At 42.6% G+C, this 24338-nt stretch overlaps 1 protein-coding gene across 2 annotated transcripts in view; it reads left to right on the forward strand.

Annotated features, from left to right (window-relative positions):
- Nucleotides 1–259: 259 nt before the first annotated feature.
- Nucleotides 260–24338, forward strand: part of TXNRD3 (thioredoxin reductase 3) — a 43010-nt gene continuing 18931 nt past the window's right edge. The window contains exons 1-10 of one of the 2 annotated variants that reach the window (XM_079122123.1): nt 260–530; nt 10376–10436; nt 11605–11714; nt 14005–14109; nt 14755–14827; nt 16410–16529; nt 18077–18219; nt 20234–20349; nt 21902–22127; nt 23616–23708. In XM_079122123.1, the coding sequence (XP_078978249.1) occupies nt 315–530; nt 10376–10436; nt 11605–11714; nt 14005–14109; nt 14755–14827; nt 16410–16529; nt 18077–18219; nt 20234–20349; nt 21902–22127; nt 23616–23708 (1263 nt within the window). In that variant the 5' untranslated portion in view covers nt 260–314. The remainder of the gene's footprint in view (nt 531–10375; nt 10437–11604; nt 11715–14004; nt 14110–14754; nt 14828–16409; nt 16530–18076; nt 18220–20233; nt 20350–21901; nt 22128–23615; nt 23709–24338) is intronic. The other variant, XM_079122122.1, reaches the window with a different exon arrangement.

The raw sequence follows: 24338 nt of genomic DNA on the forward strand, positions 1-24338 counted from the left end.
CGGCCCGGGGGCGGGGCGAAAGGCTGCCCCTGGGGTTGGTGTCCTAGTCCGCATGCGCAGGCCAGAGGCAGGGCGGGCCTGGGGGCGGGGCGAGAGCGGCCCGGAGGCGGGGTGAACGGCCGCCCCTGGGGCTAGTGGTCACTGCGGGGCTTGTGGCGCTCGGGCCTCGTTCGCCGCAGTTCGGGTACCGCCGCCGCCTTCGTCCAGGTTCCTAAGCAGGCCTGGCCCGGCCCAGCCGGGAGTAGAACGAGGCCCTGGAGCAGCCACCGTCCCCGCCGCCGCCGGCACCGGCCAAGGCGCAGACGTCGCCGAGGATGGGGAAAGTGGGAGCCGTCCCCAACCGTCGCCTAGCCAGCGTCCGCGGTGTGCCCGCGACCTCGCCTCCCGGGCGCCGCGCTCGTCTGTCGTCTCCGGGGACCAGCCACCAGCCCTCGGAGGCGCGGGAGGAGATGCGGCGCCGCCTCCGGAACCTCATCGAGGGAAACCGGGTGATGATCTTCAGCAAGACCTACTGTCCTCACAGCACGCGGGTAGGCGGGCGGGCGAGGGTCCCGCGCCCCCGAGCCGCCCTGGAGCTCCGCCTGGTCCTTGCGCCCCACCTCCCCGCAGGGCCCGGGTCCTCAGGGCGACCCCGGGTGCGGGCACTCGGGCCTCCGGAGCAGGGTGCAAGGCGAGGCTGCCCGGGGGCCTGGGACCTGGGACCTGGGACTCGGGACAGCCGACTGGCCCGAGACTGGGACCGCAGCCTGTTGGTCAACCACGTGCCCTGTCTCTACTGGCTTTTAATCGGATGTTGGCTTGTTACAAAAAGTTTATCAAGGCAGAAAAAATGAATTTTTTGCAAGTTTCGTCTTTGATCAAACGGTAGTGCCAACATGGGCTACTGACTTCTTAACTGGGCGGCCTTGACCAGCTTCCAGAACTGGGCAGCAGCTTCCTTTCCACATCTTATAAAATGAAGGTAAAGGAAGGTTGTAGACGGTTAGAAAGTCAGGGGTACTTTTAAACTCTTGAGCATGTTACCCTAACTTTGGAGGCTGGGTAGGCATTCAGCATTATTTCCAGAGATAAGTGTACTCTGAGTTTTAAGGGTAACCCGCTCAGACATGGACCTTTGGAAGATAATTCACCTGTAAAATAGGGACTTTGAATACTTTGGAATTTATTTCGCATTAGCAGAAAGATGAAATAGTGAAACTCCGAAGATAATATGCAGAGCTGTGAACTGTTGGGTCAGCGCATGGAATGATAGGCCGTTTTTCAAATTTGAGGCTACAATGAGATATTATAATATATAGATATTATGTATCTATAGTTTCTTAGACCCTATTAATTTTAAAGAGTAATAAAGTGATGTTAGTAGTTTGGTTAACTCACCCCCAGGTTAACCACTGTCCAAAATTGCTTACCCTTCTTTCTTGGCCTGTTTTGGGACCTTATGTAAGCAGAATCACATGCCTATTCTTTTGCAGTTCTTCTCTTTGACGTGACTTTTCAAGATTCATGCATGTTACTACCTGCACCTGTGGTTCATTAATTTTTATTACTGATAGTCCATAGGGTGAATCATTCCACAGAATTTGATTATGCTGTTTATGTTCTTAAAAACAATATGACTGTATGCCTCTTCTTGGTCATACCTCCTGTGCACATATGTAAGGCTTAACTCTAGGGTGTCTTGAAGCCGAATTGGTGGGTCATGGAGGATGCATGAAATCAGCCACATTACCAAGATAATGTGCAATTGCTTTTTCAAGTGGTTATACCGGTTTGCCCTCTTGGTAGTGTATAATAGTTCCTTTCAGTCTATATCTTTGCTAACAAGTGATATTTAAGATTCTTGGTATTCCAGCAGTTATAAAGTAGCTTCAATTTTACATTTCCTTATGAAGTTCATATGTTTATGGTTCATTTGAATTTCTTCTAGGAAATAATCAGGTCTTTTGTTTATTTTTCTATAGAATTGTTTTGTTGTGCAGATTTGTTGACAAATTGTATATTTTGTATACTAATCCTTTGGTTGTATATATACATATAAATATGGCTTTTTATTTTTATCTCTTCATAGGATGTTTTGGTCAAGTGAAGTTTGCAAGTTTAATGTAGTTGAACCTATCAGTCTTTTTTCCGTTATAGTTTGTTCTTTTTGTGTCTTTTTATTTTGCTTTGTTTTTGTTTTTGACACCAGGGATTGAACCCAGGGATGCTTTTACCACTGAGCCTCAGCTCCGGCACTTTTATGTTTTATTTTGAAACAAGGTCTCGCTAAGTTACTTAGGGCCTCGCTGAGTTGCTGAGGCTGCCTTTGAACTTTAGATCCGCCTGCCTCAGCCTCCCAACCCACTGGGATTACAGGTGTGCACTACCATGCCCTGCTCCTTTTCTGTCTTAGGAAATCTTTCTATTCTCTCTTGTCATAAAGATCTTTTTTTTTACTTAGCTCCTAAAAGTTTTAATAAGTGTGCTTTTCACGCTTTCTTATCCTTCTATACTTCCTTTAGTCCAATGATATTGGTAATGTAAGTGAAAATTTAGTTTGCTTCTTTATGACCTAGTTGCCTGTGATCATTAATTCCTTTCCATCTGGCCTTGAATGATCATGTGTGATTGATCAGGCCCTTATACATGTATTGGTCTGTTTCTGGAGTCTGTTTTCTATTTATATATTTTTAGAGTTGTCCTTTGGAGTTTGTAGAAGAATCAAGAGTTCAGATTCATGTCTGCCCACTGTATCACTGGGGCGTAGAATAGCATCACATAGGATAGGTTGAAGGAATAGATAGCCTTAGAGCATTCTAGCCAAATCTTTGCTGATGCAGAGAATCTTAGGGTACTTGAACCTCTATTCTGGGTGTGTCAATTCTTCTGGTAATATAAACCATCAATTTGAGTCCCATTACATAGTTGGGCAGTTCGAATTATTGGAATTTTTTTAAGTGAACCAAAATCGGCCTTCCTGAAACATTAACTCTCTCTTGTGGGTGAGCATTTCTGAAGTGGACAGAATTATGGACCTTTCTTCTTCCTGGAAGGCAGATTTTCCAGTACTTTGCCAGAGTGTTTTTCTCACCTGGCCAAACAGTTTGCTTTCTTCTAAATCCAACTTTACACATGACTAGTCACTGCCTTGATTTTGCCCATCATTTGCTCCTGAGCCACCTAAATGTGTCACCACAGTTAGATGTTATATTCCAAGTATGCCCTTACAGAATCAAGAGTTTTCCTTGATCTGACTCCTGATATCATCAACAAGCATTCTTTATTGGTTGTTCAGCTTTTGGGGACACAGTGTTGGTATACCTTGGTCTTGCCTCATAAGAACTTAGTCTGCTTGAGTTGTACCAACCAGATCAGTCGTACAGGAAGAAGAAACTTCGAAAACCAAGTGCTGGGAACAAAGAATACCTCTCTTTGGAGGATCCGAACAGTCTAAGAAGATGATATGTTAGCTGGTCCTCGTGGGATGTCTGTAGGTGAGGAGGAGCATCTAACTAAGGGATTCATATTCATATGAACAAAGGAGGTGATAATACAAGGAAAATAGTATGGCTGAAACAGGGTATGTGGAAAGAAACCACGACAGTTCATTGGAAGATAACTGGAAGTTTAGTTTTGGAGTTGAACTGAGGAGGTCTTAAAATGCTCACTGGTAAGTGTGAATTTATTAGTGTGGCAAAGAAAACTCTTCTCAGGGTCTGACCTGGGATTAAAAATCTGGCCCTTGGACAAATCTGGGCGGAGTCAGCTAGGCTAGTTGGGAACTCTAAAAAAGACACACTGAAGATAATAATCTAAACTAAGTTGTGAAGAAAATTCCCTAATTTTTGAAACATCATTCCTGCATTAATTTTTTAAAAAAATTTTAGTTGTGTGTGGACACAATACCTTTATTTTATGTATTTATTTATGTGGTGCTGAGGATGGAACCCAGTGCTGCATGCATTCGAGGCAAATACCACCTCAGCCCTCCTGCATTAATTTTTTCAAAAAATATTTTTAGTTGTAGATGGACCCAATACCTTTATTTTATTTATTTTTCATGTGGTGCTGAGGATCAAACCCAGGACCTCACATAGTGCTCAGCAAGTGCTCTACCACTGAGCTACCACCCCATCCCTCCTGCATGAATTTTAATCCATGTTTCTTTACTCTTGAATTCATACGCTTGTTGATTAAATATTTTTATTCTCTTAGTTAGCTTTTAAAACATATTGTGACAAAATAGTGCTACATAAAATTTATAGTGGTAACCATTTTTAGGAGTCAAATTCAGTGACATTAAGAACAATGACTGCCAGGCACTGTGTCACACACCAGTAATCCCAGCAGCTTGGGAGGCTAGGACAGGAGGATGGCGAGTTGGAGGCCAAGCACAGCAACTCAGTGAGGCTGTAAGTGACTCAGCCAAGACCCTGTGTCTAAATAAGATATTAAAAGGGCTGGGGATGTGGCTCAGTGGTTAAGCACCCCTGAGTTCAATCCCAGGTACCAAAAAAAAAAACAAAAAAAAAATTCACATTGCTGTACAACGATCACCATCCTCCATCTCCAGAACTTTCTTATCTTTTTAAACTGAAACTTTATACCGATGAAATGTTAATTTCCCTTTTCTCTTCCCCAGTCACTGGTAACGGCCCTTCTACTTCCTGTGAGCGAATTTGACTACTTTCGTTACCTCATCTGACTGAATCATGTTTTGTGTCTGACTCACTTAGCGTAATATTCTCAAGGTTCATCCGTGCCAGAACACACAACCCGCAAAACTCCACGTTGTGTCCAATCACAAGAATGGGATCTTAATTAGGATAAATTATACTCCATGTATGTATAATATGCCAAAATACACTCTGCTCTCATGGATATCTAGAAAGAGCAAATTTTAAAAGGAAATTTTCTTCCCTTTTTAAGACCGAATAATATTCCATTGTAAAAAATACAGCACATTTTATTTCTCCATTAAAGCATCAGTGGACAACCTGAGTTGCTTCCACCTTTTGGCTGCAGTTGATAATGTGACAGTGAACATGAGTGTGTAAATGCCTGTTTGAGTCACTACTTTCATTCTTTTAGGTATAGGCCCAGAAATGGAATGGCCGAGTCCTAAAGTATTTTCATCTTCAATGAGCTGCTACTGTTTCCCACAGTGGCTCCACTGTTTTGCATTCCCACTAACAGTGCACAGGGGTTCCAATCTTGGAATATTTTCATTAACACTTGTCATTTTTTGCTTTTTAAAAAATAATAGTTCTCATGATATATGAGGTGGTATCTCATCGTGGTTTTGATTTTTATTTCCCTAAAGATCAGGGATGTTGAACATTCTGTGCTTATTTTCCATTGGTATATTTTCTTGGGAGAACTATCTATGCTGGGGATTGAACCCAGGGCCTTGTGCATGCGAGGCAGGCACTCTACCAACTGACTATATCCCCAGCCCCAAAGTGCTCCATTTTAAATTGTGTTTTAAAGTTCTTTTTGTTATTGAATTTTAGAAGTTCTGTATATCATATAGGTTGAAATCCTTGAGGTATGTGATTTGCAGATGATCTGTCCCGTTCCTTGAACTGCCTTTTTACTTAGTTGATAGTGTCCTTGGATGCACAAAACCTTTTGTGTTTGGTAACATCAAATTTGTCTGTTTTCTCTTTTGTTCCTTAAGCCTTTGATGTTTTATCCAAATCGAACATCATTGACCTATGTCTTTTTATTTTTTACTTTTATTTTTTTGTCGCAGGGATTGAACCCAAGGTGCTTCACCACCAAGCCACATCCCCAGCCCTTTTTATATTTTATTTAGAGACAGGGTCTCACTGAGTTATTTAGGACCTTGCTACATTGCTGAGGCTGGCCTCCAACTTGCAATCCTCCTGCCTCAGCCTCCCAAGCTGCTGGGATTACAGGCGTGGGCCATAATGCCTGGCCTTTAATGGTATTTTTAAACATACCTGTTTATTTGAAGCATAGTAAGGGGAGTTCTGTGTGCCCCTCCCTAATCCCATTATTCACGTTACATTAGTCACAAGGAGTGAACCAATAATGACATGTTATTAATTATGAATTGCTCAAGTCTAGACTTGGTTCAGATGTCCTCAGTTCTCCTAAGTCCCTTCTCTGCTCCAGGTTCCCATCCAGGATGTCACGTGACATTTAGTTGTTGGGTTGCCTTAGGACAACCTGAGTTGCTTCCACCTTTTGGCTACAGTTGATAATGTGACAGTGAACATGAGTGTGTAAATGCCTTAGGACAACCCAACAGTTTCTCAGGCCTTCTTTGATGACCTGGACAGTTGGAAGAGGACTGGCTAGGAGTTTTGAGGAATATTCCTCATGGGTTTGTAGAATGATGTTCTCATGGTTAGATTGGGGTTTCTGGGTTTGGGGAGGAGGCCCCCAGAGGTGAAGTTTTTTTTTTTTTCTTTTTTTATTGGACCAGGGATGGAACCCAGGAGTACTTAACCACTGAGCTACACCCCCAGCCCCTTTTTATTTTTTATTTAGAGACAGGGTCTCCTGAGTTGTTTAGGGCCTTGCTAAGTTGCTGAGGCTGGCCTCCAACTCTCGATTCTCCTGCCTCAGCCTCCTGAGCTGCTGGGATGACAGGCATATGCCACTGAGCCCAGCTGCCCTGTCTTTTTTAAGAGTTATGGTTTTCAGCTCTTACATTTAGATCTTTGACCCATTTTGAGTTAGTTCCTGTGCATGGCTTTATGTCAGGGTCCAGTTTCATTGTTTTGTGTGTGGATAGCCAGTTTTTCAGGCACCATTTGTCAATTGTTTCTTCCCTTTTAGGTGGTCTTAGCACCTTTGCCAAAAATCAAGGCTCAGGCTGGGGCCGTAGCTCAGTGGCAGCGCTTACCTAACATGTACGAGGCCCTGGGTTTAATCCTTAACAGCACATAAAAATATACAAAGAAAATAAAGGGATGCTGTCCATCTATAAAAAAAAAAATCAAGGCTCTATTTCAGAACTCTCCATTCTCTTCTATTTCTCTTTATAGCTGTATTTATGCCAGTCACTTTCTGCTTGATTACTGTAGCTTTGTAGTAAGTTTTGAAATCAAGAAGCACAAGATGTCCAATTTTGTTCATTTTCAAGATTTTTAAAAAAAAAATTTTTGGCTATTTAGAGCTCCCTGGGATTCCATCTGAATTTTAGGAAAGATTTTTCAATTTCTGAAAAAAAATAAGATTGAATTTTGATAGGGATTGCATTGAATCTGTAGATTGCTTTGTATATTATTGACAACAACATGACGTTTTCTAATCCATGAACATAAGATGTCTTTCCACTTCTTGGTATCCTCTTTTATTTTTTTCAGCAATAGTTTGTAGTTTTTAGTGTATAAGTCTTTACCTTCCTCTGTTCAGTTTATTCCTAAGCACTTTAGTTCTTTTCATGCTATAATTAATGGAATTCTTTTCTTAATTTCCTGTTGAATCATTCATCATTAATATATGGAAAAGCAATTAATTTTCATGTGCTGGTTCAGCACTCTGCAACTTTGCTGATTTTGTACATTTTAACAGTTTTGATGTGTATGTGTCTTTGAAATCTTCAGAGTTTTCTACATCTAAGATCATGCTGCCTGTGAACAGAGACAATTTTACTTCTTTTCCAATTTGGACAAGAGTTTGTCCAATTCCTTTTTCTTGCCTTATTGCTGTGGCTTGGATTTTCCATGCTATGTTGAAATAGAGTGGTGAAAGCTGGCTTCCTTCCTGATCTTGAAGGAAACATTATCAGTATTAAGTATGATGCTGCTCATGGGAAGAGGTCTGGCTTCTAAGGTCTCGTTTAAGAACTGGAAGTGGCACAGTGACCTGATGAGCTGGGCTCTGTGTGGCGATGTCTTTTTGACTTGCCTTTCCCAAACTGGAACTTGGCCTTAGAGGTTGGGGTGATGGTGGTCATGGTCCCATTATTCCCCATCTGCTGCAGCTGGGGTAGATAGCTTTTGATCTAACTGGGGCTGGGTGGAGCACGGGAGCCTCAGTGACTTGGAGGGGGAGGTGGGAGGGTGAGAGGTGCTAGTGGCCTGCCATTCTGAGAGATTTTGTTTTAGGAGCTTGTTTCGTAGGCCACACTTTAAGTTGGGTTCCCTCCAGACTCATCTCAGGTAGGGGAGGGAGGGAAGAGGGTGTAGATAGCTCAGGGGCCAGACTGTCCCTGCTGTTACTGAGATCTAATTGATTTTCTTGCATAAGTGTTTCTTCTTAGGAAATTTCCAGAACCTGTGAAAATAATGTTCACAGTTGCACATGTGTTGCCAATAGGCTAAGGGCTCTTATGCTCAATTCGGGTAGAAATCACAAATGGGCTAAGTACAGCTCCCTTACTTTTAGCAGCTCTGATCTTCAAGGGCCAGGGCCTTTTCTCTCGAAGTGTTAGCAGCTCTCCCTATTGCTCTTCTAGCAGCTGGAACTGACAGCTCCCCCTGCAGCCAGAGTTAGCAGCTCACCCAACAGCTTTACCTGCAGCTTCCAGAAGCTATACTTCTGTTAGTGACCCTCAGTGTTACCAGTTCCTGCTTCTGGCCTTTTTCAATGGCAGAAGCCTTTAGTGTTAACAACTCTTACTGTAACTAGATCAGCCTACTCTATTCAAGGTGGAAATCATGAATAGGCAAAATAAAACCATCTGAAAGAGGTTTTCTTAGAACTTAAGCTACAGCATAAAGGGAAGCAGTACATAGACTGAGCCCATTAAGGGTGGGAGGAGGGCTGTGTATATGGACAAAAAGGACAAAGTCATGAATGTATACAGTGTCCTGCCTGCTATTTTTTGCTCCCAAACCAGAGGTGAGGACATCGGAAGCAGCTGCACAGGGGTGCACTCATCCACAGTGTCTGCAGAGTCTCTAGAGCTGCCACCACCAAAGCACGTTCTTCTGGATCAGTCATGGGGTGTCTGATGTAGCTGTGACTACATCACAATAAAAAATATTGTATTTAGAGATAGGGTCTCACTGAGTTGCTTAGTGCCTTGCTTTCACTGAGGCTGACTTTGAACTTGTGTTCCTCCTGCCTTGGCCTCCTGAGCCACTGGGATTATAGGCATGTACCACCACACCCAGCTGTACTAAAGGGTCGGAAAAGGCTACTTTGACTACAATTTGGAGAACTGAAAGGGACAAAGTTGATGTAGGGAGAACTCTTGGGATGTTACTGAGAAATTCTATTAGTAAATTGGTGTCTCAAATTTAAGGTGTCAACTGTGGGGACCTAGGTGGATTAACCAGTTCAAGACAAAGACTTAAGATGTAATAATTGCTATAATTGAATGGATGGGAGTTAGTTTGGGGCTGGAAGATATTGCCTGAGAGGGAGGTGTTACAGTGACTCCTAGTCAGACCTTTGCAAAGTTATTACAGTGCCAGTTTTGCTTCCGGTCCTGATCCTGGGTGTTTAGGTGATGCCCGAGCTGTTGCTCTTCTGTCCCCTGTTTCCGTAGCAAGGCTTTGGGGTTTCCTATTTAAACAAATGATGGATCATACTGTAGTGAAGTGGCCAACGTGCCTGTTACCCCTCCTGGAGTGCAGGGATGTGTCCTGTTTATCTATTTATCTCGGTGACTTAGAACAGTAGATGGCCCATCCTGGGTGACTGATAGAGAAGGTAGGTTGGATGAGTTAATGACAATTGAAAGCAAACTCAGAAAGAGGTAGGGTTTGTGGAAGAAGGTGAGTTGCTTTTGGAGGATGGTGCCTGTAGGACATCCTGGTGCCAGAAAAGAGATGAGCAAAGGTTTTAGATTTGGGAGTTGTTACGGTTTGGATGTGTCCCCCCAAAGTCTCCCGTGGGAGATACTGCAGGAAGGTCAGAGGGGACGCGATCGGGTCCTGAGAGCCTCAACCCGGTCAGTGCCTGGCTCCCTGGGGGATCCGCTGGGGGCACCTGGAGGCAGGTGGTGTGGTGAGGAGGTGACACTGGGGCCTGGCTCTGGGGACACATGTGCATCTGGGAGTGGAGTCTCTCTCTGCCTCCTGGTCCCCAGGGGAGCTGCTTCCCTGCCCCCCACTCTTCCTCCATGATGTTCAGCCTCAGGCCCGAGGAACGGAGCCGGCCGTCTGTGGACTGAGCCCTCTGCCACCGTGAGCCCCAAATCCACTCCTCCTCCTCTACAGTTGTTCTGGTCGGGTCTTTTAGTCACAGCTCTGAAAAACCTGACTAAACAGGAATCATAAGGAAACAGGTCAAAAGAAGACATGGGAAAGGTTGAGATTATTGTGGGAAATCATTTAGCAGTAAGGGTAAAAACAGTAGATCAGATCCCATGTTCCTAAAGAACATTATTTTGAACATCCCTTATTATTCTGCCATATTGTGTAACTGTTGAACCTTTTGTGAGAGTGAAACAGGTGAATTTTTGTTACAGGTTAAAGAACTCTTTTCTTCTTTGGGAGTTGACTATAATGTCTTGGAACTTGATCGGGTTGGTAAGTAGACAGTACACAGTATTGTTTGTAGCAAATGCCAACAAGATTGACTTCTTCCCTTGCACTTTTGTTCAATTCAATTTACTCTTGTCTCTTTGGATTAGATGAACCATTTTTGTCTGTATTCAACCATGCAGAAAATGAACCCTTATGTGACAAATCATTTGGTGTAGATTTTCTTATTATATGTTTTTCATATTTGAGGGAAGGGAGTGGGAGGAAAATATATTAGCTGCTTACTTGGAATATTTGAAGTATTTCAGATGTATCTGCCAACTCGCTAGCAAAACAGCTGAAGCTGTAATGAATGAAAGAAACAGACTTCCTACTTCCTGATTGTATTTCCCATGGAGGAGAGCATATTACGTTTTTAATTTTATACTTCAGACTCCTTGGCATCCATGCTTCTGATGCATGGGACACTTTGCACATAGGTTGGGGACTGTCATGATCAGAAAGTACTGACACTGGCTGTTTCCTTCATGTCACTACAGGAAGTGAAATATTCTTGAATCTTTTATTTTTTGGCGGTGCTGGGGATCGAACCCAGGGCCCTGCGCCTGCAAGGCAGGCGCTTTACCAACTGAGCCCTATTCTTGAATCTTTAGGCTCCTCTGCAGAGTTCACCAAATGTGACAGTCTTAGGTGCTCATGGTCCAGTTTTATTTTCAGCATTGGAGAGTAAATTTTCCTTAATGCTCGTACACATTTCTCAAATGTAATTATAGGAAGTGTTTTCCGAGTTGGAATCATAGAGAAGATTCTTATAATTGTCGAATTATAAATCAAAAGATAATTTAGGGGCCGTGGTTGTAGCTCAGTGGTAGAGCACTTGCCTAGCACATGTGTGGCACTGGGTTCCATCCTCAGCACCACATAAAAATAAATCATGTTATTTTAAAAAAGAGTTAAAAAACAACAGCTCTTTGAGAAGGCTCCATTTTAAAAGGAATCAGTAGACTGATCTTTAGTGTTTTAAGGTTTCTTCTGAAAGCAGGGGTGTTTTTCCATCTTGAGTCTTTATTTCATAAAGTTATAAACACATTACAGGTGTGTCGAGTATTCCAGGTGTGTCTATATGAGCATTGTAGGGTTGTAACACTTCAGTTTAACTTCCAAAGGCTTGGAGCCATTGACACCAGGCCTCTATTTAATTTTGTTTCTTTAGATGACGGGCCCCGTGTTCAAGACATGCTGACAGAAATCACTAATCAGAAAACCGTGCCCAATATTTTTGTGAATAAAGTGCATGTGGGGGGATGCGACAGAACTTTCCAGGTAATTGTAGTACCTGTTCTTCAATACTGTTTCTTCACGTTTTGTTTTCAGAAGCATTTAAAAGAGGAGGAGATGGTTTTTAGAAGTTATTTTTATTTGTCATTTTGAAGTCAAAAAGTGGAAAATCATTTAGGATGGTTATCAGCTAATCTTGATTGCTTTACAGGAAATTAGCTTTTCTACCAACCTGAACTTCAGAAGTTAAGAAGAAGAACCTTTTTGAATGAGGTTACCAGGCCAAATAGGCCACTCTGGGGCCAAGACAGGTCTGCTCCTCCTAATGGAGAGAGAAAGGAAGGCTGTTCCCCAGTAAAATGAGGTCAGCACAAACATTCTTGTCTAGGGTAATTAGAATTCTTGTCAAGGTTGCTAACCCATTGATTTTGATTGATTTGTAGGGCTGAGGCTGTGGCTCAGTGGTAGAGAGCTTGCCTTGCACGTGCGAGGCACTGGGTTTGATCCTCAGCACCACATATAAGTCAATAAATAAAATAAGGGTATTGTGTCCATCTACAACTAAAAAATATATATAATATAAATTTTAAAATTTCTAAAATGCAAGAAATGAGCAGATAATAATAAATAAAAGTTGATAGGTAATAATAAATAAAATATAAAATAAATAATAAATACAAATTGATAGGTAATAATATTAATTGATAAGCAATAATAAATAAAAAATTGACGTTTATGGTGCTGGGGTTGCGGCTCAGTGGTACAGTGCTTGCCTAGCATGCATGAGGCCCTGAATCTGATCCTCTGCACCACCACACACCCCAAATATTTTTTAAAAAATAAAATCCCTGTTTTATACTAAGTTCTTTAATTAAAATTCCCTTCCATTCTCTTTTATATATATATGTATGCAAATGTTAGCAACCAGTGATTGACTAAATACTGATTTGAAATCTTAATTAAGACTTATATGTTGGTTGGGAAAGAAATGATTGTATTGCATGTCAACGAGTGAGCCATATCGTTACATAACAGCATGCTTTATTAGTTCTAGAAGTTGCCACCCAGTGTGTAAGGGGTAGGTGCTGTCATTACAACCCCTAAACACTTTCTGAGCTGACCTCAGTTCCCACCTGGAATCTGAGGTCAGAGAATGGGTCTGGAGTTACAAAAATAGCAGACCTATTCAGGAGCAAAAGGCTTTTTCTTGGGTAGCATGCCCTTAGGAGATGGATTTCCCTAAGGGCACCGAAAAGTACAGAGGCCAGTGGAGTTCTTTCTGGGGTGTTCTCTAAGCTACATGGGGCACCGTTCTTCAGTGGCCACATAGCATCTGACAAGTCCCTGAAGTTCTGAAACAAACACCTGTCATTTTTTCCCCAGGAAGGTCTAGTTTGAGCTTGCTCACTCTTTTTTTTTTTTTTTTGGAAGTACTGGGGACCGAACTCAGAGCCTTGTGCTTGCGAAGCAAGCACTCAACCAGCTGAGCTATCTCCTCAGCCCAGAGCTTGCTCTTTCTAAAGCTGAGGTTTGTGGGCATTGGGCCACTGACTTGGCATAAAAAAAAGCTTGCTGAGCTACTTTGATCACTACAAGGGCCACATGAGCAAGCAACTGGTATAGAACCAGTATCGTGGTCCTTACTTGCAGAAAAATCTGCAAGAGATTTGTTTCGACTCGGAAGTTCACAAGTATAGCTACAAAATTTAGACAGACTATAAGAAATCAAAAAATTGCTGGCATTGTATAACAATTGTTTTCAAAACAAAGACTAACACAGGCAGGGCGTGGTGGTGCATGCCTGTCATCGTAGTGTCTCAGAAGGCTGAGGCAGGAGGATCGCAAGTGGGAGGCCAGCCTCAGCAACTTAGTGAGGCCCTGAGCAACTTAGCAAGATCCTGTGTCAAGATAAAAAGGACTGGGAATGTGGCTCATGGGTTAAGCACCCCTGGGTTCAATCCCCAGTACCCCTCCCTCCGCTAAAAAAAAAAAAAAAAAAAAAAAAATGGAGACTATCACAGAGGAACAAGGATCTTGAAAAGTGATTCTTGGTTATTCCCATGCATTCGACCTAGTCTGCCATACATACAACCCTCTTGCTCATTGGACACATGCTGCCCGTCCGGTCAACACAGACAAAAATCTATGTACATAGGCAAAATTCCAGCTAGATGGACCCTGCTTGTACAGTGCGCGGAGAAGTTGACAATTACAGACCTGTTGGCCTAGGATTTTTTTGGTAAAGGAAAACGAGGCTGATTGGACATAGGGTGCAAGTAAACAGTTTGGAAACCTGAAGTCACACGGTGTTCTTTCTCTTCTTGATGAACTTTAGGCGCATCACAATGGTTTATTACAGAAGCTCCTTCAGGAAAGCTCAGCAAATGATTACGATCTCATTGTCATTGGTGGTGGTTCTGGTGGCCTCTCTTGTGCAAAGGTAGGAACGCAAATGAAACTCATGGTCATTACCATAAGTATCTCTTCTGCTTATTTTTTCAAACAAAAAAATCTAATTTTGGGGTGGAGTGGGGGCAGTTACCAGGGATTGAACTCAGAGGCACTGGACCACTGAGCCACATCCCCAGCCCTATTTTGTATTTTATTTAGAGACAGGGTCTCACTGAGTTGCTTAGGTCCTTGCTAAGTTTCTGAGGCTGGCCTCCAACTTGCAATCCTCCTGCCTCAGCCTCCCGAGCGGCTGGAATTACACGCATATACCACCACGTCTGGCACAAAAAATCTAATTTTAACATTACAAACTGTTTTATTATTAAAATAAAAACCAATTTATTTTATTTAATTTTTTAAGATATTTTTTCGATATTGCTAGATCTTTATTTTATTCATTTATTTCTGTGTGGTACTGATTATAGAGCCCAGTGTGTCATACGTGCTAGGCAAGTGCTCTACCACTGAGCCACAACCCCAGCCCAATAGCCAGTTTAATTCAGGGAAAAGACCATGTTAATACAGAAAAACAGACTTTTTATTTAAGGGAGAGAAAATTTGGGGAGTGAGAAAATGACTAGATTTTTAAAGACAGGGTTTTTATGTTTGTTTGTTTTGTGTTGTTTTTTAATAGGAAGCTGCCATTTTGGGAAAGAAGGTTATGGTCCTAGACTTCGTGGTTCCCTCACCTCAAGGCACATCCTGGGGTAAGCTGCTGTTCTTTGTTCTTCTCTGATCTTTAGACGCATTGCTTTTTTAAATATATATATGTATGATTTCATTTAATCCCCACAGCAGACTTGAGAGCTTAAGGTGCCTGATCCATAATGGGGGCGACTGAGCCCCAGGTCACGCGTCACTGCAAAGATAATACACAAGTCATTGAGGAAAATTTTGCGAATCAAAAAGAATTTTATGACCTGAGGATTGTAGCACTTACATTTTCACACTGATCATCCTGGTGGCCTGAGGTCGCCAGAAACATTGACGTGGGTGTTTCTGCACCAATTTCATAATTGAGTCGAGTGGCCGCACAATAAGAAATTAGGATCTGTAGTCATGCCAGGTTAGTTAACTAAGGAACACGGTGTGGTCCCAGCCCTGGGACTGTGTACGGTAGACCAGTGGTCACCTTGCCAGGCTCTTTTTCTTCTCAGTAAAATAGAACACTTAGATTTTGTGCTGGATTGTTCCTGCTTATACTTGCGTTCTTCTTCCACCTCTGTCCTGTTCTGTGCCCGGAAGACTAATCAGTTGTCACCCTGGCCCACTGGCTTGTGGTCAGGGTTGGCCAGTTTGGTGTGATGAGGGAGAGCAGAGTAGAGTGGAGCTGGGTCCTCATTCTTCTGGCTCCTTTCAGGCCAGATGACTGGGGGCTGCCTTCCTTCTTCCCCTAAAGGCCACCTTGGTCAGTCAGGTGGCCTCCTCTGGGTCAGGCACACACTCGGGCTCTTGCCCTCCAGTGGGGCTGCCACCAGCCCCTGCTTTCCCTGGTTTAGGGTATATGCTGTCCTTTCTTCCTCTTCCTGCCCACATCTTATAATAATTTCTTGGCGAACATTCTAGAATTTTCTAGAACCCTGTTGCTAAAATGCAAAGATCACTTTTTAACATTCAAGCTCACTCAATTCAAGCCTACAATTTCAATAGTAAAACAAGAGACCTTATTTTTTCCTTGAATACTCTTGTGCTGTCAGTACTGTTTTCTTTTTTCCCTCTTGTTCCCTGTGTCTTTGCGCTCTCTCTTTTCCATCCAGAAATCATTCTACTTGCCTAGCATGCAAGAAGGGACTGCGGTTAAAGAGGGAGGGCCCGACCTGTGCCCTTGAAGGGGCCTTCAGGCGGGATCCGTTTGTGGTGTTCCATTTCAGAGTAGATGTCACCAGGCAACTTGGGGTGGACTGTGACTGTTGGCTCAGAGTTGCAGAGAAGAGAAGCCTGGAAGCTGAGAGTCTGACGCTTCACAGGACACTCCTCAACCCAGTATATTTCTCAGCCCTTTGTAGACTAGGCTGAAGTGAAAGTTTTAGAGTCCATCCCCAGGGAACTTCACATGCACATTTATGTTTTTGTTCATTGTTGAGTCTTTTCCAGGACACTGAGTTATTCAGAAAGTTAGACTCGGTCACTCTTGTCTTCTTTTGGATGGGTGTTGTCCCCACCATCCTTAGAGCTTGTTTTTCTCATGTTTTAATGCCACGGTGCAGGTGTTAGAAACCACACGTGTGTGCACAGATGCACACATGCATACACACGCACATACACTACAACTGTTACTTTCCTTCTCAGGCCTTGGTGGTACTTGTGTGAACGTTGGCTGTATTCCTAAGAAATTAATGCATCAAGCTGCCCTTCTAGGACAGGCCTTACAAGATTCAAGGAAATTTGGCTGGGAATATAATCAACAAGGTGAGTAACGGTTTATAAAATATAGATCAGGAGAAAAAAGAACAAATGAGTTTCTTAGATATGTGCTATTTTTATAGTTGAGTTTGAAAATCGTTTGATAAGCATTCATTAGGAGCCACACACCTGTCCTGCTGAGGCAGGAGGATTGCAAGATGGAGGCCAGCCTCAGCCACTTAGCGAGGCCCTCAGCAACTCAGCGAGACCCTGTCTCCAAATAAAATATAGAAAGGGCTGGGGATGTGGCTCAGTGGTTAAGCACCCCTGGGGTTCAATCCCTGATACCAAAAAGGGGAAAAAAAAAAAAAAAAAAAAGGAAAGAAAAAGAAAAATAGAAGCCCACTGTATACTAGGCAGGTACGGAGACTATAAAGATGGCTCCACTCTTGTGGATCTCCTGCATAGAGAGGGGACTGTTTCAGCTCTTGCAATTCCAGGCCCTTTGCCAAATGTCAGAGTTAATGATCACTATTTTCAGATTTTGTTCAAGCATGAGGAAATTAGAATAGTACCAGTAATTGTCTGAATTTGACCTATTACTCTGATAACATTTTCTGTTTTATCAGTTGTTATATATCCTTTGATTAATGAAAGATGGAAAGCAAATTCATCCAATAGCCACTTATTGGCTGGGCTCTGAGGTGCAGATAGGAGGAAAATGTAGTTCCTGCACATAAGTCTGTTGGACAGGATAGTCAAGGGAATCTGTTCGGTGCACTCTAATTAACTGTGCTGGTTTGCACATTGACTCGGGGGCACCTAATGCAGCCTTGAGGTGGGGGAGAGTCAAGACATTCTTCTGGGACAAAGTGACCCTTGATCTCTGCCCCAGAGGAGAGGGACATGAAGGAGCAGCAGCAGTTTGAGGAAAACCATGAAGATGTTCTAAAACAGGGCACAGATAAACCCTGGGTAAGGGTTAGGGTGAAGTAAGGAACGGGTGAGTGATGCTGGAAGAATCGAGATCAGAGAGGTCAGCATGTCATAAGGCCCTTAAATGCTGTTATACGGGGTTAAATGGAGCCTGTAGAATTGATTGGACGTGGTGACCAGCTAAATGTGGGTTGTGACTCCTTTTTGGCTATGTAACAGAATATGTTATGGAGTTTTTAAAAAACTAAAAATGACTTGTCTTTGTTCTGACAGATTCTGATTCAGTACATGTGAGCAGGTACCTACTTTTTTTTTGTACCAGGGATTGAACCCAGGGACACTGAGCCACATCCCCAGCCTCACTGAGTTGCTTAGGGCCTCGCTAAGTTGCTGAGGCTGGCCTTCAACTTGTGATCCTCCTGCCTCAGCCTCCTGAGCCACCGAGATGACAGGCGTGCACCATGGCGCCCAGCTCCCTGTTTTCTTTTCAGAACATGCTTTGTGATATAAGATAGGAAGAGATGTATCCTGCAGCAGGCATAAGAAAGATTCAAGTTGCTAATTTTCTTCTGTCCACCCTTGATTTTTAAATCAATAGATAGAAATTCGTGTGTAGCTGTATGTAATTTACCATTACAAGTAAAAGTCACTTGTTGCCTTCACTCTGGTTGTTGCAGTGAAACACAACTGGGAGACCATGACAGAAGCAGTCCAGAACCATATTGGCTCTCTTAATTGGAGCTACAGGTTGTCTTTGAGGGAAAACGGTGTGGCCTATGTCAACGCCTATGGAGAATTTGTGGACCTTCATAAAATCAAGGTAGTGTCTGTGTTTCTTGCCCTTCTCTCGACCTTTCCATAGTCCTGTTTGCGCTCGCCTTAACCTCGCACGGACACGGTTCACCCATGGCTGTGCAGACCTGTGTTTCCCCGTTGTTTGTTGATTGCACGTCTGGCAAATGGAAAGAGACTGTTTTCAAAGAAGTCTTCATTTAAAACTATTGTTTGCCTTGGATCTATTGCCATCCTAACAGAAAATGTTCAGACCAGAGTTCAAAGTCCAAAAGACTAAAAAGATCAACATTTTAGCAGTGGAATCCTTCCTAAAAGTGAAACCTTACCTAAAAGTCCTATATGTATTATTCATAAAAGCACTGGTAAAAGTAATATCATCATATATGTAATAATGGCTATTATACATGTACATGAATATACTATGTGAATATGTAATATTATTTCATGTAATATACTACTTATGTAATATAATCTAATATTATTTTATATATTCATTTGTAATGTTTATATACTATAAGATCAATACACAGGAAAATGGGATCATTTTAATGAACACCAAAATTTTCCATTAGAGTTAAGAAAGATAGCCAGATACGACCGTCAGCATCTGCTTTATTCTATACTTTGCTTTGATAACACAGTGTATGATCATCTTGACAAGATTTCACATTATTTTGTAGTCAGGTGTTAGAAAGATCTGAGTTGAGGTGGTCCGTTTCAAGCTGTTCCTTAAAACCTTACGTGGGGACCTAGGGTGTAGCACAGTGGTAGAACACTTGCCTAGCCTGTTCAAGGCCCTGGATTTCATCCCCAGTACCAGGTTAAAAAAACAACCTTAAAAAAAAAAAAAAAACCTTCCATGGACCAATTTGAATCATATCATTATATAGAAATAGTGTTACTGTTATTTCTCAAATAATAATATGCCTGGTACAGATGGTTGAATAGCTGTTTTAGTTAGCTTTTTCACTGCTGTGACTGAAAGACCTGACCAGAATAATTTTAGGGGAGGAAAAGTGTATTGGGGCTCACGGTGGCAGAGGGCTCAGTCCACAGACGGCCGGCTCCATTCCTCGGGCCTGAGGGGAGGCTGAACATCATGGAGGAAGAGTGTGGTGCAGGGAAGCAGCTCCCCTGGGGACCAGGAGGCAGAGAGACTCCACTCCCAGATGCAGATGTGTCCCCAGAGCCAGGCCCCAGTGCCACCTCCTCACCACACCACCTGCCTCCAGGTGCCCCAGCGGGTCCCCCAGGGAGCCAGGCACTGACCGGGTTGAGGCTCTCAGGACCCTATCGTGTCCCCTCTGAACCTTCCTGCAGCGTCTCCACGGGGGCTTCTGGGGACACCCACACCCACACCAGAACAGTGTCCAAAGCTGCCAGTTATGTCAGCATCTGCATCTGCTCCAGTGAGGGACTTCAGGTTCTTCTCTTCTGCCCTAAGCCTGCACTTGCTTGTCTTTCAGGACCCTCCTAAGCAGGCCGCTGTCCCCAGGCTGCCCACCCTCCTTCCCATGGTTTGTACCATTCCACTCATTCAAACCTTCATTACCATTTTGAATTTTTTGACATGAAAATATATTTTGAATTATTGGTATAAATGCAAATGAAAGTGATTTCATTTGCAACAACACTGCTGATTCCCCATGGCCGACATTTCTAGGATGGCTGTGGGAGTCTTTGCATTTGATGCCTGTCTGTCTGTTTCATTTCACCCCCAACACAAGCCTGCTGTGCCCACTCACTTCAGGCCACTTGCTTTCCCCCTGACCCCCAGCCCTTGCTGGCGCACTCTTCGTTCCAGTGTTCCATTTCTGCCAGATCATCTCACTTTCTTACCTCTACGTGGGGTTGGGACTGTTTTGTGAAGACCTCTGTTGTCTGCGGTGGTGCTGACCACATTGCTGACCATATGGTTTCCTGCACATCTGTCCATCCTGTTGAATGAGAAGCCCCTCTCAGTGTGGAGACTGTTTTGTCCAATGTACTTTATTGTGTGCATGGAATAAATGAAGTTTACTTTTTTTTTTTTTTTCAAGGCAACCAATAAAAAAGGACAGGAAACTTATTTTTCTGCTTCAAAATTTGTAATTGCAACTGGTGAAAGGCCACGGTACTTAGGAATACAAGGAGATAAAGAATACTGTATTACTAGGTAAGATTAAATGGATCATTTTAAATTGAATAAATTGCATTATGTCTATGTTTCCAATTTATTTACTCTTATTCCACAAAAGATTTGAATTGGTGACCAATAAAAGTACATACAATGTAAGAAGCTAAATCAAGTAATAAGACAAAGAAAATAAGATCAAGTAAACAATGTCATTGGTAAAATGTACACACACACAAATATGCTATGCTCCTAAGTGTTTGCTGGAAGTGGCCTAGGAATTTGAGTCTAAGCTTCAAACAAATACAGTCGGTGTTTGGGTTTAGCGTTCATGGGCTAAATAAGAACCAGATGGTCAGGAGCGACACAGCTCTCCTCAGCACAGAGAGGAAATGGGAGTTTTCTGTGTATCCCAAAAGAAGGTTTTGCATACTACCGTACAGTGACTTGTGAACTGTTTTAGCAGATTCATGTTAAGGAATACATTTTTGGACTGGGGGTAGGTCAGTGGTAGAGTTAATTGCCCAGTATGCCCAAGTTTCCATCCCCAGCACTACAAGATAGATAGAAGATAGATAGGTGGATGCACTACAAGATAGATAGATAGACTACAAGACAGATAGACAAATACATAGACTACTAGATAGATAGATACATGCACTATAAGATAGACTACAAGGTAGATAGATAAATACATGCACTACTAGATAGATAGATAGATACATGTACTATAAGATAGATAGACTACAAGATAGATAAGTACGTAGACTACTAGATTGATAGATACATGCACTACAAGACAGCTAGCTAGCTAGCTAGCTAGACTACATGACAGATAGATAAATACATAGATTATTAGATTGATAGATACATGAACTACAAGATAGATAGACTACAAGACAGACAGATACATAGATTACTAGATAGATACATGCACTACAAGATAGATACATGCACTATAAGATAGATAGACTACAAGATGATAGATAAATACATAGATTACTAGATAGATATTTGCACTATAAGATAGACTACTAGATAGATAGAATATTAGATAGCTAGATAGATGACTAGATATATTGATGGACTACAAGACAGACTTCTAGATGATAGATACAAGATAGACTACTAGATAGATAGAATATTAGATAGCTAGACTACTAGATATATAGATGCACTACAAGATAGATAGATAGATATGGAGGGAGGTAGGGAAAATAAATACATTTTTATTGCACTGTCATTCAGTGACTTACACACACACACACACACACACACACAAACACACACACACTGCCAAAACAACCATTTTCTTTTCAGTGCAGTCTAATATTTTCTACTTTTGTTTTTTAAATACTTTGCTTATGATCTAATTCAATGTTGAAAAATAACCGAGTATACTGCATACTTCCCCCTGCACGTTCTCCCCACAGTGGACCCAGATACAAACATCACAAGGCTGTTTCTGGTCGTGTTTCTTCGTTCAAGCCCACATGGCCCGTCAGCCGGCTCGTGGTCATTACACATGGACACTTCTGCACCTTATTTCACGGGGTGTTCTCTCTCTCTTGTTTTTTCCATTTTTCTTTTCCAGTGATGACCTCTTTTCCCTGCCTTATTGCCCTGGCAAAACATTAGTGGTGGGTGCCTCTTACGTCGCCCTGGAATGTGCGGGATTTCTTGCTGGCTTTGGCTTAGATGTCACAGTTATGGTGCGTTCAGTCCTCCTTCGCGGCTTTGATCAAGAAATGGCAGAGAAAGTGGGTTCCTACATGGAGAAACATGGCGTTAAGTTCTTAAGAAAATTCGTACCTCTGATGGTAAGTCTGAATGACGTTTGGAACCCCTTTGTTTTCTTTCTAACTCTCTAAAGTTTTTTCCCTTCCTACTTGATTTCATTAAATAAATTACTCTGCACTCAAATAGTGTACCCACCCCCCAAAAAAAACTACAAAACGGATGTCCTTTGCCCCTACACTGGAGAAGGTGCCCTTGATCTTCTGGAAGGCTCTTTCCGGGACACTGCATCGTCAGTTAGTTGTTTTCTTTTCCCTTATTCTCAGCATGTACCATCTTAAATAAGCCCTCCGCTCCTGGTGGGGTCCCCAGTTTTCCTTGTCTCGTCACAGAAAGAGCTCCTGTCCATGCTACTTGTAATTTCTTGCCTCCTCTTCACAGTTGGTCGACTCCCAACTGCTTCCGTCTCTACCATTCCTTTGAAGCTGCTCCTTGGGGGATCCAGTGGTCACATCTCCGTCCTCACCTTACTGGGCCTCCTGACAGCATGTGGGGAAGCTGACATTCCTTTGGTTTGGCATTGCTATTGTCCTTCCTGCCTTTGGTGGCTCCTTGCTCTGTGGTTCTTTCTGTCCACATCTCCTCAGCCTCTAACACCAGAATCTGGTTTGCTTGCTTTAGTTTTGTGTCATGTGTCACTGGGGTTTGAACCTCAGGGCTTCACCCCTGCTGGGAAAGAGCGCTACCACTGAGCCACACACCCAGTCCCTGACTCAGCCTGTAATTACCAGCATCCGTTATTTCTCATCCTGTCTCTTCTTCTCTGCATTTTTTCTTTTTTTGAACCTAGATGATCTGGCTGCGCTTTACTTTCAAACATTTACATGCTCATGACTCAGATTGGTAGCTCCTGTTCCGGCCTGTTCCCTGAACTCTGCACTCATTCCTAACAATTGCCCGCTGGTTGTCGCCACTGGGTCCCTCATGAACATTTCAGATGTAAGAAGACAAAGTTAGACAATCTCTGCATTTTCTTCCCAGACACTGCCCATCTTCCTGACCCATCTTAATACTCAGTAGATGGTCCCACAGTCTGCACAACTTACTAAGTTAATGCCTAGGAAGCCTTCCTTCATTTCTCCATTTTTCTTTTTCTTTTTGGTACCAGGGATTGAACTCAGGGGTGCTCAACCACTGAGCCACATCCGCCCTATTTTGTATTTTATTTAGAGACAGGGTCCCGCTGAGTTGCTTAGGGCCTTGCTAAGTTGCTGAGGCTGCCTTTGAATGCAGTCCTCCTGCCTCAGCCTCCTGAGCTGCTGGGACTACAGGCGTGTGCCACCATGCCTGGCTCATTTCTCCTTTTATGCTGCCAATAATCTCAACTAATTCCTTTCAGCCTCCAATATGGAACATGGGACAGTTTTGTTTTCTGTATCTCTGCCTAGTCCAAAGACTTCAGATATACTCAAATACGCGTAGACTTGTGATAGACACACAAATCTGCACCCTGGGATCCATTGGTTTCCTGTTACCTTAGATGGAATCATGACATTACTTATCCTTGATAGGTTCAGCAGTTGGAGAAAGGTTCACCTGGAAAGCTGAAAGTATTGGCTAAATCCACCGAAGGACCAGAAACTATCGAAGATGTTTATAACACAGTAAGTACTTCTTTTATGAGCAGTAAGTGGTTGAACATGTTCATAAATTACCAGAGATGAAACATGGTAAAATTATACTATGATTAATGTTTTTAAAATTCTTCATAAGAGTGGAATAAACATGGAGGATAGTAGAGCTGCTCACATTTGAGTTTTTATGATAAGTGTACCATTAGTGTGCCTTTTTCCCCACATCCACGCCAACACTTCTTATTGCTTGTGTTCTTGATAATAGCCATTCTCATTGGAGTTAGATGAAATCTTAGGATGCTTTTGATTTGTATTTCTCTAATTACTAGAGATGATGAGCATTTTTTCATATATTTGTTGATCACCTGTCTATCTTCTGTGAACTATCTGCCCATTTCCTTGGCCCATTCATTGATTGGGTTCTTTGTATTTTTGGTGTAAAGTTTTTTAAGTTCTTTATACAATTTGGAGATGAGTGCTCTATCTGAGGTGCATATGGAAAAGATTTTCTCCCACTCTGTAGGCTTTCTTTTCACATTATTGATTGTTTCCTTTGCTGAGCAAAAGCTTTTTAGTTTGAATCCATCCCATTGATTGATTCTCGCTTTTATTTCTTCTACTCTGAGGGTCTTGTTAAGGAAGTCAGGTCCTAAGCCAACA

Source organism: Sciurus vulgaris, assembly GCF_902686455.1.
Source record: "Sciurus vulgaris genome assembly, chromosome: 19".
Lineage (NCBI taxonomy): Eukaryota > Metazoa > Chordata > Mammalia > Rodentia > Sciuridae > Sciurus > Sciurus vulgaris.